Source organism: Serinus canaria, chromosome 2 (assembly GCF_022539315.1).
Source record: "Serinus canaria isolate serCan28SL12 chromosome 2, serCan2020, whole genome shotgun sequence".
Lineage (NCBI taxonomy): Eukaryota > Metazoa > Chordata > Aves > Passeriformes > Fringillidae > Serinus > Serinus canaria.
In genome coordinates, this window is record NC_066315.1 from 133840205 (window position 1) to 133856631 (window position 16427).

Here is a 16427-nt window from a genome sequence, read left to right on the forward strand (position 1 = left end):
ATATTTCGTAGAACTCTTTAAAAAACTCAGATTACTAGATTTAAAAACTTCAAAAAGTCCTAAAAAGTTTTCTTCCAAGACAAAAATGAACCAATGAAACCACTCTCAATAAGTTTTTTGGTTATTGGGAGACAAGAAGGTGGTATTTCAAATAAATATGGAAATTTTAGCAATATGCCCTGAGAAAATTCTGGATTTGCAGGCAAGCAAAAGAGTTCATAGACACTTGGACAAACAGAGAAGGAAGAATAAATGCTATTTATGCTGCCATAGCCACACATGGCTGAGAAGAGGAGCAGCAAAACAATTTAACTAGAAAGGGGGAAGTAGAAGATCAGAATAGGTGTCTTTAAACAAAAACACTGGATTGAAAAATAAAACTCTGAAAATATGAAAGTATCTGATTAAGAAAAATAACACATGAAAAAGACAACTCAAAGTGAATGTTTCCAAACTACACAAATCTACACTTAGCTTCAGGACAGCACTTTAATTCAATCCAACATCACTGAGCTTTACATCCTGCTTGTACTCCCATATTTAAAACACCCACCAAATTTTCTGTCATGCTCCCTGTTGTCAACTCCAGGCACCAGAGTCTGAAACTTCAAAGATGATGGACCAGACTTAGAAATCTTGAACTAGAACAGATGGAGCATATTTGCTTTTCAGATATATTCATATTGCTATCTCCACACCATGCAGGAATATTATTAAAAATGAAATTAAATGTACTAGCTTCCTCATTTCAGATCCACTTAAATCACAGGAGGCTGAGTGTCATCCTGAAATATGACACTTCATGACTACAAGGCTTTTTTAAATTCAAATGAGAATTCCCTCTTAAAGAAGATAAAAATGTATTATATTTACCCGTGGACTCCAAGTGTTTACCATTCAGTACATTTCAAGCAAAAATTAGAATTGGTATTTAGCAAGGGCCTATTGATTTTTTTCATAATTCTATGGAAATGCAAATACAGTCTTAATAACAGACAGGTCATATGTTTCTAAAATATTAAAAGCTACTTGGCTGACATTACACAGCTTATGTTTGCAATGTGAATAATGAGAGACTGGAGAATTAAAGGAAAGATAGAGGAAGCTCTGAGGAGGCAAAGACAAAAATGGTTATCTCCTTTTCTTACATTCTTAATACAAGAAATACACATTTCTTAACTTTGGGAATACCTTAAGTTTTAAAAGTTCAGTTTCCACCTTCAGATAAGGTAAATTTAGTAAGGTGTTCAGCTTAGTAACTCTAACTGTGGGCCTCTTTGAGACATCTTCCTTTCACAGCCCAGTTCTGAGGTATCTGATAGTTACCTCAGTTTGGAAGGAAATAAAATAGAATTTGGGGGATTTTTTGAGAGTACATAGATTCTTCATATAGCAATTAAATCAGACCACTGGAAATACCTACCTTCAATTGAAGAGCTCCATCCTTTGTATCTGGAAGTTAAAATGCCAGGATAAAACCCCATTAAATACTTTCAGACACTTACCTAGTAATGAAAAGAGGCAGAAGTAGATCCTGCACCCTGCAGAGCACTGATGCAGAGTCTAACAGGTTTTGCTATCTCAGTTCTGAGAGACATGACAGCACAAAAGACTTCATATTAGATAGAGCCAGCACTTCCTAAAGCTCCTAAATCATTGCCATAAATGCAATGGTCTACACGCTGGTGTGTGTTCAGACAATAAACTTGGAGGCAGGAAACTTTTTATGTGCTTATTATCCTTCAAAATAACCATATAAATGCCTAGAGATTAACACTCTAGGACCTGTTAGCCACACATATCACTGATATAGTTTAAACTGCACTGTGATAAAACACCACCCTCTACACCAGAGGTACTGAGGCACTGAAGGGAAAGACAGACCTGCAGTGCCTGCTTAAGCTGCTCAACATTTATTTAAGAGAAACAGAGAGAGGAAAAAAAAACTTGTAGACACACATGCAAAACTCTGTTATGGGGTGGTGGTGTAGAAGAATCTGGTTTTAAACACACTGGCCAGCTCTGTTGGTAAGAGAACCAGGCACCTTGGATTCAAATTTCATGCTCTCACCACTAAACCACAATCCTTGCAGAGCATTTAAGTAAAGCTGTAAATGGAACATCAAACAGCAAATGCAAAACTCTAGGATGGACTTGAATATTATCAAGAACATTCAGCTAATCAGATTTCTTCTTAGCTAAAAATACATAAACAAAAGAAAAATTATTCCACAGAGCAGAGTATCATGGGGATCTCTACATGATTACTACAAGGACGGTGTTTCTCTTACAAACTGAGAATGAATGAAAAAAAGAAACAAATAAATAACAAGCAGTGATAACTTTGTGGCTAAACAAAATGGTTAAATCTTAGTCACAATTTCATAATTTAGTGGTATGAGATGCAAATGCAAAAGAAGGTTAACTCTAAATAGTTTTGACATTAAATCATTGCAATATAAGTCTCTGGAGAGACATGTTATTCCTCCACAGCACTGCATTTCATTGTGTGCCTTTTCTCATTACCTATCCACCAAACTTAACTGTAACTCAAGGTATTTTTTAGATCAAGCCCAGTATGGCACATGCTATACAGAAGCCCAACAATATAGACTCAAATACCATCTGGTGCATAAAAAGAAACTTTGCAACAAAAAATTTACATGGAAATTCTTATACTGAGCAAAAGCATTGCCCACTCCAGCAGCAGTCAATGCTTTAGAGGAAGGTATCAGAAACCTCCTGTTGGTAAAGGCAAGTTCATCCCCCAACTAAGAGTATTCCCAGTCTGTGATACTCAAGTCCATATCTAGAAGCATGAGATTAGGTAATTCCTAAAAAAACCCTATATTCTTAATAAGAAAATTTGTATTTTTAAATTGTTATGTGGAAGTATTACCTACTTTACCATTCAATAGTCAAACCTCAGATTTAGCAGGCATGGCTATAGGGGCCTGCTGTGGTGAACATCTGTCTAGCTGCATAATGTTGGCACAAACAATCATTTAATTTTCTTCAACCTCTATCCCAGCTCTGTAGCAGACTTGAATAAAACAAGAACATCACTTGTGGCTTGTTTTTTCGGAGTTACTAAGCATCCCCATTTGTCATTCTATTTTACTTCATTTTGTAACCCCAGGACTCCATTTCTACACCTCTAAGAGACCCTCATCACTTCAGGGAGGTGCATGGGAAAGCACTCTGAGCCCTCTAAAACACTATCACAATTTTCACAAACACTACATGATTTTCACCATCACAGTAATCAAGTCATTAAGAATGAGGTCACTGGGTTTGCTAACATCACATAATCAGAAAGAAAATACCATGGTGGGTGAAGTAGCATTGCTACTAACTACTTCACTGGGTCTTCTCTTGGAATTGGAAGTGTCAGTCCATGTATTTTTTGAAGCTGTCCACATCTATGGATATGAACTACACGTGTAGCTGCTTATCAGCTAGAGTGCATACACTGAGCTCCCAGCAAAGATAAAAGCACCAGAATGCAGATGAAAAAACGTTGACTTTAGTAATTAGAAAAAGCCAGCTGCAGCTAATAAGGAGAAGGAATGTTAAACTGAGACCTTCTTTTTTTTTTTTTTTTTTTTTTTTTCAACTTACTACATCTGAGACACAGAAGCCAAGTAAATCACTGGACTCTTTCACTCTATGACTGCTGGTAGAGAGCTGTGCATAGAAAAACTACTGTAGTTGATCTGGTAGGAACACAAGCCCTAAATGGAGGTCTTCCTTCAGGTCAAGCTTTGGCAAATTCTAATCCTTCTCAGGTGACATTACATGTATTCAACCACATCCAGCTGATCTCTTCAAATATTTTCCTTCCTCTCCTCCTTAAGCCTTCCAGAGTGTGTTTAAGTAGCACAGACTAATGTTATTTTACCCAATGAGCCTCATGTTTCACCAGGCTCAATATGCAGCAGTTTCACTCAGTTGCTGCTTGGAAAGCAGTTAGAGAAAAGCCTCCTTCCAAAGCTGAAAGAAAACTCCTACATATGGATGCCACTGCTAATTACAAAAACTGAAATAAAAGTTGAAAGCAGCAAGGTTTTTTCCAGGAGTCTGATGAAAGAGTTAAATTAAAGAGATCTGAAATATAGCATCAGCAAATTGACAACACTATCCCAGAGCAAGCACCATCTCAGGAACATCCACTCTGCCTGAGAGAGATTGACATCACCCCCAGATTTACAACAAAATGAGGGAGACCAGAGTTAGGTCTAGTATCTTAATTATTACATTCACAGTGCACTCTTTGGTATCTGTAAATATTTGAGAGAAGAAAAATGGGGGAGCAAGGAACTCGTGGGATGGAAAATCAGCATGACATAGAATCGTATTTTTATGACAGCCAGTGCTACTGCTAAATACCAAGAAGATTCTCTAGGTTGATTTTAGTATTCCAACAAATTAAGGGGATTGCAACTGTGCATGATTCTGTCACTTATCCTAAGGATTCCTAAAGGGAATGACTTGTCTGTTTCCTCTCCACTGCTGGCTACTACTAAAAAGAAAAAAGCAGGCTCAAGCCAGGTCCCCAGTACATTTCCAAACTATCTTTCACAGAATGGCTGAAGTTGGAAGGAACTTCTGGAGGCAAAAAGAGCCATTTGGTCCAATAATCCTGTTCAAGTAGGGCCAGACAAATGCAGCTGCCCAGGACCACACATGGATGACTTCTGAGTATCTCCAAGGACAGAGACTCCACAACATCTCTGGACAACACATATCAGTCCTCAGTCACCTGCACTGTAGAAAAGCATTTCCTGATGTTCAGAGGGTACCTGCTGTGTTTCAGTTTGTGCTCATTGTTCTTGTTCTGTCACTGAGCACCAGGCAAGAGCCTGGCCCAGCCCTAACTGCACCCTCCCTTTCAGCTACATTGATGAGAACCCCTTTGTGCCCTCTCTGGGCTGAACAGTCCCAGCTCTCTCAACCTTTCTTCTCAGGAGAGATGCTCCAGTCCCTTGATCATCTTTGTGTTCCTTTGTTGAACTCCCTCCAGCATTGAGGAGCCCAGAGAAGGACACAGCATTTAGCTGTGCTTCACCACAGCTGGCAATCCAGAACACCCCAAATCTTCCTTGCAGCAGGGGAACATTGCTGGCTCACGCTCAGCACAGCACCCTCCATGTCCCCCAGGGCCCTTTCTGCCAAGCTGCTTTCCTGCTGATTGCCCCCCAACTTACAGGGATCTCTGGGGTTGCTCTTTCCCAGGCTCAGGGCTTTGAATGTCTTGTTGAACTTTGTGAGGTTTCTTTTGATTTCTCCAGCTTGTTGATGTCCCCTGGATTGGGGGTATTTTCCAGAATACTGCTGGCACCAGATGCAAATAACAAGACATTTTTAGCAGAAGAACAGACAGTATAATCCTCTTCTTGTACTCAAAGCTGAGCAAAACTAGATTCCCTCTGACATAATACACAAGCCTCTGTCTTGGGCTGCAGAGACAGTGCAAAAGAGATGGATGGAGCATGTACAACACAAATGCAGAACAATAACAGAAAAAATGGTCTTTCTTGCTCAAAGAGATACAGATGAGGCTGAACACCAATCTGAACTGGGGAAAATAAGTTTTTCTGCAAATACATGCCCTCAGTACAGAGGGAGTACATGATCCAGGGAATATGGATGAATCTGAGAATCAAAACTACAGATCAGATACCCAACCTTGTCCACTAATAAAGAGGTAATTCTGTGCCTCTTCTTCCTCTCCATGTGGCAGTTTTGTCTACCTGAATCCTTCAAAAGGAGGATATATATTCTTACTACTTCACATCTGTACAGCACTAGACTAGGTGGTCTACAAGTTCTGCTCACCTAAATATAAGATTTTGTAGATTTTCTTCTCAGTTTCACACTACACATTTTGCACCAAAGAAAGTCATAGCTGCTACTTCTATAAGAGTCTCCATTACAAAAACCAAATCAACCACAAAAAAAAGCCAAAAACCAGAGTGGAGTCAAAGCAAGCTTCACAGAAAACAAAAAAAGTAACTTTAAACACTACAAAAAATATTAGACATCCCTTTTATTTTAATTCCTAACTGCAGCCATAAGCATTTCCTAAAACTGAATTCCAAAACAACTTTGAAGGCCACAGACAAAATTCAGCAAATCCTGTGACTAATAAAAGAATTATTATAACTACTTGTAATTCTGCAATCCCATTATAGCTAAAAGGAGAAATCATAACCCAGTGTCATCTCAGCATCAGCAAAGATGCTGCATTCCAGCATATTGCAATAGTGCTGTAAGAAATAGAGCTGGAAACCAAAGCACTCTAGAAGCACCACTTCAATGAGATGCTGACATTTTTCACATCCCTACTGCCATAACATTTCACACTGGAAAGCTGCTTAGCATTCACAGAAAAGAGGAATTTATCTTCTGTTACCATTTTCATTGATGAATATATGTATATGAACCACAAGCTTTACAGGCAGGAAGATTAACAATAAAAGCAATCCCTCTGACATCCTGAAGGAAACCTCTTACCAGGGAGGCAGAACTCCCAACACTGAACCACGTCAGGTAAAACCAAACATGTGATGTATAATAATGATTGTACCCATGTACAATCAATATTTGCTGAACAACTTAAAAAAAGGCCAAGACAGATGCATGCAGGCCAGGCACATTTTGTATGATCCAGGCAAGGAACTTAAGTTGAAGAACTGTCCTGCTGCCACAGGAGTACATCACAACAGCAAAGGCACACAGCTACCCTACTCCAAGAGGTGCCTTCCCTCACATGTCCCTTAGAGATTCAGCTTTCCTTGCACTCAACAAAGCAGGGGAGAGAATGCTGACCATTTTGGAGAAGATAGCAGAGCAAATTTAGAGGTAAAGCCACCTCCTGAGAATGTCCCTGGTGAAAGTAAAATACATAACTTGATGCCAACAGATAAATAAGCGAATGCTCTGTGAAATTTTCCTTAGCTTTAGGTTTCTTGCAGGACTGAAGCATCTCAGATCAGAGGCCAGTGGTAAGTATTTCACAATAATGGTTAAAAGCTTTAAGAAAACTGAAACCAGCAGCTGCTGTGTTGTGCTGTGTTGTTCTGTAAACAGAACCTAATGCACCTCATGTGCAAAGTGATTGTGCCAACTTAGTTACTCTTGCTGAGTCAAAACTGAACCCATGCCCACCACATTATTAGTGTGCATTGTGTAAAATGAGATGTGAACCAGGTCTGAAGTAGGTCACATGAAGGGCCAAAGAACATGTCTGCTAGGGGAAGGGGATCCAGGACAGATTTCTGATTTCTGCTCTGGTGACCTCAGTTCAGAGGCTGCCATGTCAGCAGGGCCAGCACTGCAGGGCCTCAGCTCAGCTGAGATGTTAACTACCATCTCAAAATAGATAAAGCAAAAGATGATGGAACTTTAGTGCCCACTCAACAGAGTGACAGCCACATGTTTGGCAGTGGAAACACTGTCTAAATTGGAAGGTTTATAATAAAAACATATGGTATCTACCAAAATTTTTGAGTACTTCCAGAAAGAAGAAAGAGCAAATCAGTAACATCTATCTTTACTAAGCACAGTTGCTGTTTCAGTTGTTTCCATCTTGCCCATAATGTTTTGCTATGGATGTGATGGGTGCTGTCAGTGCTGCTGTACACGTGCAGATTGATCTGTGCATGCACAACAGCCCTTTGTCTGATGTGGCTAGTTTGGGGTTTTTTGGTATTCCAAAGGTGGCAACCATACGCTGAGAAGACCATACATCACTGCAGAGTATATGTTTGTGTGCAACACATTTCAGCCAGCATTTCAACTCAAAAGAGAAAATAATGTGCTTGGATCAGGAAGTTTCTATTTTATGGCAGCACTGCAATTCTCTAACACAAATACACTTGTCCCTTTGCAGTGTAAAAGCAGTACAAATATCAAGACAAAAAGGCACAAACACGGTATTTATTGCTGCACATGATCTGCTTTGGAGTTAGTGCACATACAATTGTCCAGTGATTAAAAAACCCACCAACCTAAAAGCCAACACAGAAACATTACTGATATTCCAGGTCCCTTCCTCCACCTCACTACATCTATGTTTGGGTCCGGTTTTCATCTCGATGGAGAAAATCTTGACTATACTCACAAAAAAATAGAGAAAATTTTCTGCAAGATAAATTTGAGAGTCAGTCCCTAAACCATATGCTTTTGATTATTTTTAGATTTAAATTCTTGAGAGAAAAAATATTTTTACAAACAGATAATCACAGTTGAAGTACTGTCATTTTTGGATCTATGTTAATTGTACACAAGATTTGCCATTATCCTTATGAAATAACACACATAATTCCACTGAAAGTGTGGGGGTGGGGAGGATGGTGTTTGAAACAAAATTACAGAACTCCACACCTCTTCTAAATATTCTGCATGTAACCTGTAATTGCTTACATTTCCCTAGTTATAGTCTTATGACCATCCCCTAAAATCAACAAAAGAGGAAGGAATGGAGACAACATTTCCTCACAGAAGGACAAAACCTTAGAGATACATCAAGTACTTGGCTCTACTGAAATCTGTATTTCAAAAAGAAATACATAAGTGATTAATTACTGAAACAAAGAACATGAAGGGTTTTTGTACTTTTCACCAGATCTTAACAGATGGGATCTTAAAAGCCACTTATTGATCACATAATCAAGGTACCTCAAATAGTAATTCCTTCTCTGCTTTCCTATAAAAATTAGTCTCTTCCCCACACTGTAGTTCTATTCCTTCTTTTATATCCTTTTGCACTTCACAGTTTGCACATTCAAATCCACAAACAGGAGGAAATTTCAGAAAATTTAACTGCCAATCTTTCATATGCTGTCCCCTAAAAAAAATTTTAAGCTCAAATTTGAATTTAACTAACGAGCACTTGCAGCAAAATAGGATAAGATTAAAGAAGCAGAGCTATACAAGTTCACTGGAGTGTTTCATTCAAGGGTATTTAGGTAGAAACACAAGGATGAGACAGTGTGATCTCTACACATCCAGAAGATGCTGGCAGCTGCTCTGTGGACCACAGTTTGACACACAAAGGTCAGAGATGTGTACAGCCGTGTGAAATCAAAGTGCTAAGACACAGAAATCCCAAAGTAAGGACAAACAAATAAAGTCTCAAATCCTTTTAGTTTCAGAGGAAAACTTAAAGAGGAAAATATCATATTTCATTGTTTCACTTATCTCCATTCCATGTTCAGAACACAAGTTTCACACCAATTAGGTATTTTGAAATAGTATTATGTATAAATACCAATTTTTTATAATTCCTCCACCCACCCACCCCCTCCACTGCAGAAACTTAATCAGAAAGGTGACATTAGAGTATTGGCAAACTTATGCTTTCACTCTTGCCTCTCCTGTGCTTGACACTGCGTTGTATCACCATCTGCCTTTTTGGGGCAAACATGCAGAGACCACCACCCTGATCCATTTCAGTTTCATTTCTCCTCTGAGTTTTGAAAAGTATTAGCAAAAACGGACAGGAGCCACACATAGAGAGAATAAAGTGGCACAGCAAGAATTCAAGTCAGACAAGGGACCTTACTGCCCACAGACAGGCAAAACTCAACAAGTGTTGCACTGAAGACTAATCAGTAAGTGGTCCTCATGGATGGAGCTGCCTGGACAAAGCCACTGTGTAGGCAGGAAAGAGAGCTCTGCATCTGCCCTATGGTGCTCACCAGCAAGATCCAGCTGACACCTCAACACCTCCCTTCCTAAGATGTATGACTTAGGATCCAAGTATCAAAATGTGATACAAAGCCTCTTACACCCTCTACACCAAAAATTACTTGGGAACAGGTTTAAGCCTGCCACTGCTGTCCCAAAAAGTGATAGATTTCCTCCTCTTGCACAAAGTTACTTTGCAGCACCACCCTGACACCAAAGCATTACATCTGCTAAACACATACTACCAATACAATGAGTATACAAACCATGGCAGCACCTAATTTCAGTTTCTAAAGCAGTCCATGATGAAAGGATCAAGCTGTTACATTTGTGCATTACCAACAGCCAATACTTATGAAGTCATGCTCTTCACTAAGAAAAGGATTAGCAAATACTTGGAGCCTAGACAAATACAGAAGGTTCTCCAACTGTGCCTGAACAAAACTTTGAGGTGAAAAGAAGGGGCATGCTTGAGGAACTGAATTTATTAAAAAATACCTGAAACTAAACCAATCTCTAATACAGGAGAGATTAGAACTTTCAGGGACTGTATCTGTTAACAGTTAAGAGCTGCACCAACATTTAATTTTACTATAGGTAGTGGATACTTTTTCATTGGGGGCTGATTTCAGTTTAGTTCAGGGGCTAACACTGAAGACATGTACAGCTGAACTACACTTCAATTACAGATAAAGATAATCAAGTAATCTTATCTTTATTTAAGTAGGGGTATGTTTATCTGATCAAAGGCAGGCATCTACCATGGGATGAGTTAAATTGCACTAAGAGTTTGATGGACTGCACCAACTAGATCAATTATAAAAGAACATGTAGACCTTCATGTTCCAGATAGTTACCTGTACTCACATGAGTCCCACCCCAGAATTCAAAATCAAGGATGCATTTTTGGAAAAGATGTTATGGTCAGTTATAAGCTTTCAAGTTGGAGGTACAGTAAGTTGGGCAATGTTTTCAGCCTGTGATGATTTGCAGGTTTGATTAGACAGTCCCTCTAGTTAGCTTTAGGTTTTGGTATTAAAAAAAAAAGCTAGATTATCAGAAATGAAGTGCAGGCCTCCATGGGGTAGTCAGAGTCGTGGCAGAAAGAGCAAGAGAAAGAAAAAACCCAAAAAAAGAAACAGCCTTTTATTTCTTTATTCTTTGAATTTTATTACCAAACACCTCTTCCACTTTCTACCTTTTAAATAATTTCATATTTTCCATATTTTTAAAGGCATCTTATGTAAACAACACTATGCTAACATACTTTAACATAGTAATTATGCTGGCCTGTGTATTGTAAATGACACATTAAATTGAGAAACTGCACTCTTGCTTTTGTCACCATAATGTCCCTATATTAGTGCAAAAACTCCCTTTCAGTATCTGTCATGCATTTTGAGCTGCTCCAGTGAGAGTTTTCAGCCAAGCCTTAGAAAATCCCCTCCATCCTCTAAAAGGGGAAAGTACACCATTAAGACAAGTTTATCAAGTGTACAAATCTAAGCTCTTCATCATAGTGTAAATCTTACAGCAGGTTTTAACACAAAAGCATGGACACAGACTTCAAGGTCTGATCAGGCACACCCATCTAAACCCAGCATCCTAAACCCAAGTGACCTATGATGGAACCTAAAGGGGTGGATACAGGCAAGGAAAAGCACACACACCCCAACACTGTGCCAGAACATGCTCCCCAGTTCTAACTTCCCCAGTAACAGGTCTTGGGACACCCAAAGGTATCAAATGCACAGGACCTGCCCCAAAATATCCTGTCCAGCCTCTGCTTGCTAAAGAGAGTCACGCACATACCAAGCCCAGAAGTATATCTTATAAATATTATAAGCAGCACTAAAAACCAACTTTGGGAAGCTGAAACACCTAACCCTTAGATGTCTATTTTGACAGTGAATCCTGCTCTTGGTGCTTTGAGCATTCTCCTGCAAATCTTCACAATCTGTTTGAGCATTGCTTATCCTCAGTAACACTGCATCATTAGCCAGTTCAGTATTCAGTCATTCACACAGAAATTTTGATTTCTGTCAGTTTATGACAGTAATAAGTGTAAATAGCAAAAGGTTTGAAAGTTGCAACTTTTCAATGGTTACAGAGTTAGGATATTCTAATTGCTGTAGTAACAATGTATGTATAAAGAATGATTAGTAACTATCCTAAGTGCAGGTCTGAGGAACAGAAGCTATGTTCCAAAACATTTCTCCTGATCATGAGTGCTGGAAAATTACCACTTGTGTTAGCACAACTCAGTTCTTTCACAGGTTCTGTTACAACTGCTTAATGTCACACCTGAGGGAAAAAAAGTATCTCAAAGTACTGCTTCCACATTGAATTTTAAGTCTTAACCTGCAGATAAAAAGGTTAACTTTCCTTCAAACACGTTTCAGACTCAGAGAGAGGAAGATTAGCTAATAACAGCCAGAATATTTGGATAATGCTAGACAAAAGTCATGTAGTATGACTTTTTTTGAGGTAAATTACTCTTCAGGAGCTAGTACAGTCCTTGTAAAAGCAGATGTGGTATTTATTTCAGTCAAGTATATCCAACAGAGTTTCTTTTTCCCTAATGCTTAAATCATCTACCTTTCCCAAAGCTTGGCCATACAACCCAACTGAGACAGGTTCCAAGATTATCCCAGGTAAACACCTTGTTAGGAAAGCTAAATCACAGTCCCCAATATCCAAGCAGGTTTTTCTTCTAGTTGAAAATCCATGTAACAACTTCCTATAATAATAACAGGTTTGTGGTCAGGATTCCCATCTTATATTAAGATGATAAAAATTTAATTGACATAATTTTGAACCCAGTGACTGTGCCCCTCCATTTATTCATATTCTTCAATAAATGCTGTGCACAAAGCTATATTGAAGTCTGAGAAACACTTGGGAAATTTCCTGCCCCAGGTATTCCTCCTGTTTCCACCTGTGGATATTTTGCCATCACCACTGTCACTCCTTGGCACAGATATTCCCCCTTTATGTACCTCTAACATAGAGTGTAAGCATCTGGGAGATAAGTATTCACCTCAGCCCTCATGACACTCCATCAATAGGAACTAAATGGAAAGACAAGTATCTTACAGACACAGGTTTTGAGTACTTGGATATAAACAGGTTTAACTATGTGAATGTGTCCCATTCACATTTTTTATTACTCCAACATTGGTCTTACCAACTGTAGAGAGCCTCTCTGTAGACTCTTGAGTTTCCCCATCAAGGCAGGCACTGACTGCTATCATTGACTTTTTTCCCCTTGGGGAATTTTGTCAGCATCTGGTTTTTGATGACTGTTTATAATGATCCCTATATTCTCTTCTGTCAAAACTTTTCAGAATACCATCATGCCTCCCTGAGAGTCTCCATTTCTACATATCTCCATTTTGATTTGCGGCAATCTTTGGAAAAGTTGTTTTCATTATGTCTCTAAGGGAAAAACCAATGGTCTTTCCTGTACCCTGTGATATTCAGTGAAATGCTAAGACATGAAGCTGCCCATCTTATACTGATTGCTAAAGAGAAATCTGAAAAATAAATATAAATTTTCATTGAAGAAGGCTTACAAGAGAAACAAAAAATCAAGTTATACAATTCAACAAGAAAAGGAAAGATTAGACTAAACCAGCTGTGATACTACACCACCAAACTTTCAGCTAGGTAACCCTTAAATAGGTTTTCAAATATCTTCTGCAGGAAAGGCCAAAAGGCTTTCATCCTGCTCAGGGCAGTGACTTACAGAAGGAGAATTTGGTGAGGTGTTTTAAGGAAAATAAGGTTCTGTTCTGAGCAACTATGCAAAGCAATATTGTAGTGAGCTGAAAAAGTAATTAAGAGCAGCAGTGGACTAAGTAGAGACTGTTGATTATTATGTATCTATCAAAAAATCTTAGTGAAGTGACATTAACTAACAAAACACAAATCAATACAAGGCAGGAACCACTTTCTGAACCTTATTCTATTATTCTGCTTCTACTGCAATGTTGCAAGCCTTGATTTGGGAAAGGGTTGCAAGCAGATGGTAAATGAGGAATCCTGGGAACGTCTCCCCAAATTTACTTAAGTCTTCTTTATTAGAGTATTCTACATCAGCAACAAATCCAAGCAAACACCAGTACAGGCATATACACTTGAAGTTTATTGTACATTTAGCTGCTTTAAAAAAATCAGCTACACATGATATTTGCCCATCATTCCAGACTGAATGCAATTGATTCCTACCACATAGGAGACTTATTCTATGCCAAAAATTGTATTTCATTAAGAAAACGATATTATGGAGCATCTAAGATCATGTAACAGACAAAACAGAATGCCAGAGAAATTTTAACTGCCAGTACCCCACAGTGACTGCCTGATTATTTGCAGATGGGATATGGAAAAATTGTGAAATTATTGGAATTTTGAGTCCTGTATGAAAGCATTACTTCAGACTGGATATGTCATGGCAAATACCTATTATAATTTGAATACATTCTTAGATTGTGCTTTCTCTGCTTAGAACTGGCTATGCTTACTTCTTTATACTTATTAACTGAAAAAGACTGCATTCTTCAAAGCCCAAAACAAAACACATAGGTGACAGCACAAAATAGACCCAGTAAGTCAACTGTCAATACTGATTGTATTTATCCAATAATTAAACTAAAAACTAATTTAAATCAATCTTCTTTGGAAAAGCCAACTGTTCAACAAGCACAACAATTGGTCTAGGATCAATCAGTGAACATGAGATCAATTAAAACCAGCTTAAGTTTTTGTAAGAGGACAATTCACACAACTTGAGTTAGATGTCTATTCATTTCAGTACTCCCACAATGCAGCCCTTAAGCTCTGTTGTAAAGCAGAAATACCACTATCACCCTCCGCTGTCTAGCCAGCACTCTAAGTAGTTCCACATTTAATTAAAGACACAGTATACCCTTTGTTAGCACAGATAGTCTGGTCACTTTAAAGGACTGCTATCGTTTTAGCCACACACACATAAATTAAACTCTGGAAACCATCAAAACCAAACTGCCTTACAATTTTATTTGCACCTACTCTGAAAGTGATGTAAGCAGAAAAGTGCAAACTATTTTCTTCTCACAGTTTTATTACTATTTGTAGCAGCTTAACACTGGAGATGTTAAGTCCCTCCCCTTCCATATAATACCACTAAAAGCGCAATCCTTTCAGAAATTTCTCAGCAGCTTGAGCCACCTGATTTTCAGCAAACTTTTGAAATGTGAAGGGGATGCGTGGCTGAGAAAATAACAGCAAAAGGGATAGAAAAATAACTCACAATATGTGGATAATAAAACATTTTATAATAAGGTGAACCTCCCCACCACTAAAAAAAAAAAAAAACAAACAAAAAAAAAAGTAAAAAAGAAGCAGACGAAGCCTCGGCCAGGCTGCCTGCCGGAAGGCGCTGCAGTAACCTCTCCGTCCACACGGGAGCTGTACTGGCATATTGCACCGCTCCGGCTCAAAGCTCCGGCATCCCGACATCAGCGTTTAGGGAAACCGATGAAGCCCCAACGCACCGTTTATGACTTTTCCTCAAAGGGATCGGCACGTTTTCAGCAAAGCTGGCGGCACAGAACTCCCCCGGGCGCTGGGCAAGGCGCGGTGCTCTCCGCCGCAGCGGCTCTCCCGGCGGCCAAGCCCCGCGGGAGCGGGCACGGCGGTACCGGAGGATGGAGGGGAGAAGCCGCATTTTTGCCTCGGAAACGCCCACGGAAAGCAGCTTCAAAGTCCGTCCCGTGGACACGCGACTCTAACTGCGCGGGCTAATAGCGATCCCCCGGCAGCCGCGACCCGTTGGACGAGGAGCGACGGCGACATGAGCGACGTCCCCTGCCCGCCACGGCCCCCGGGGAAGGACATGCCGTGGGGGTCGGGGGCCGTGCGCCTACCGCTCGGCATTCTCCTCCCCGGCTGCCCCGGGCTCCGGCCGGTCCCTTCCCCTCGGAGCTCACGTCCACGCCGCTCCTCCTGCTCCCGGTTCGCCCTCCGCAGCAGGACGGCGGCGAGCAGCCCCGCGGAGCGGTCGCCAGGCCGGCACGGCCCCGCGCCCCAGGCTCGCCCCCGCTGCCGCCCCACGTGCCGGCCCGGTGCCCGCGGAGCCGGAGCGCGGCTCACCTGCCGGAGAGCGGCCCTTCCCTGCGGGCGCTCCCGCAGCTGCCCCGGGCGGCGTCCCGGGTGAGCAGCCGGCGCCACTCACCTCTTTTGCTGCGTCTCCAGCGGCCGGGCTGGCAGTGGCCGTAATCCATGCAGTTCAGGATGATCAAGGCAAAGGAGAAGAGGCGAAACTGCATCCTGGGCCGCTGGGGTGGGCAGCCTCCTCCGGCGGCAGCGAGGGGCGGCGAGGCCGGCGGCGTGCGGGGCGAGGAGGGGCCGGCGGAGGGTCGCGGGGCAGCGGCTGCCGCTGGGGAGTTTACAAGCTTCTCGCCGCCCTTCTCGGGCTCTGCGAACTCACCGCCGCTTCCAGCATCTCCCCTGTGCTGCGGGGAGAGAGAGGTGAAAAGCTCGGACCCGGGCTCTCCTGGTCCTCCACTGCTCTGGCTCTCCCCAAAAACAAACAGACAGAGGAAAATCACAACCCGTGTCGGGGCAGGAGCGGAGCCGCGGAGCGGAGTCACCGAGAGCCCCAAGCCTGTCCCGCTGCCGCCGGCCCCGCGCGCCCCGGGACGGGCTGTCAGCCGGGGCACAGCGCTATTTATCCCGGCGCGGGGCGCTCC

The 16427-nt window shown here is 41.1% G+C and overlaps 1 protein-coding gene across 2 annotated transcripts in view; it reads right to left on the reverse strand.

The window, feature by feature from the left end:
* RSPO2 (R-spondin 2) overlaps positions 1-16048 on the reverse strand; it is a 103350-nt gene extending 87302 nt beyond the window's left edge. Inside the window, exon 1 of one of the 2 annotated variants that reach the window (XM_050970469.1) lies at positions 15911-16048. In XM_050970469.1, coding sequence (XP_050826426.1) covers positions 15911-16004 — 94 coding nt within the window. In that variant the 5' untranslated portion in view covers positions 16005-16048. The remainder of the gene's footprint in view (positions 1-15910) is intronic. The other variant, XM_050970468.1, reaches the window with a different exon arrangement.
* Between the last annotated feature and the right edge of the window lie 379 nt (positions 16049-16427).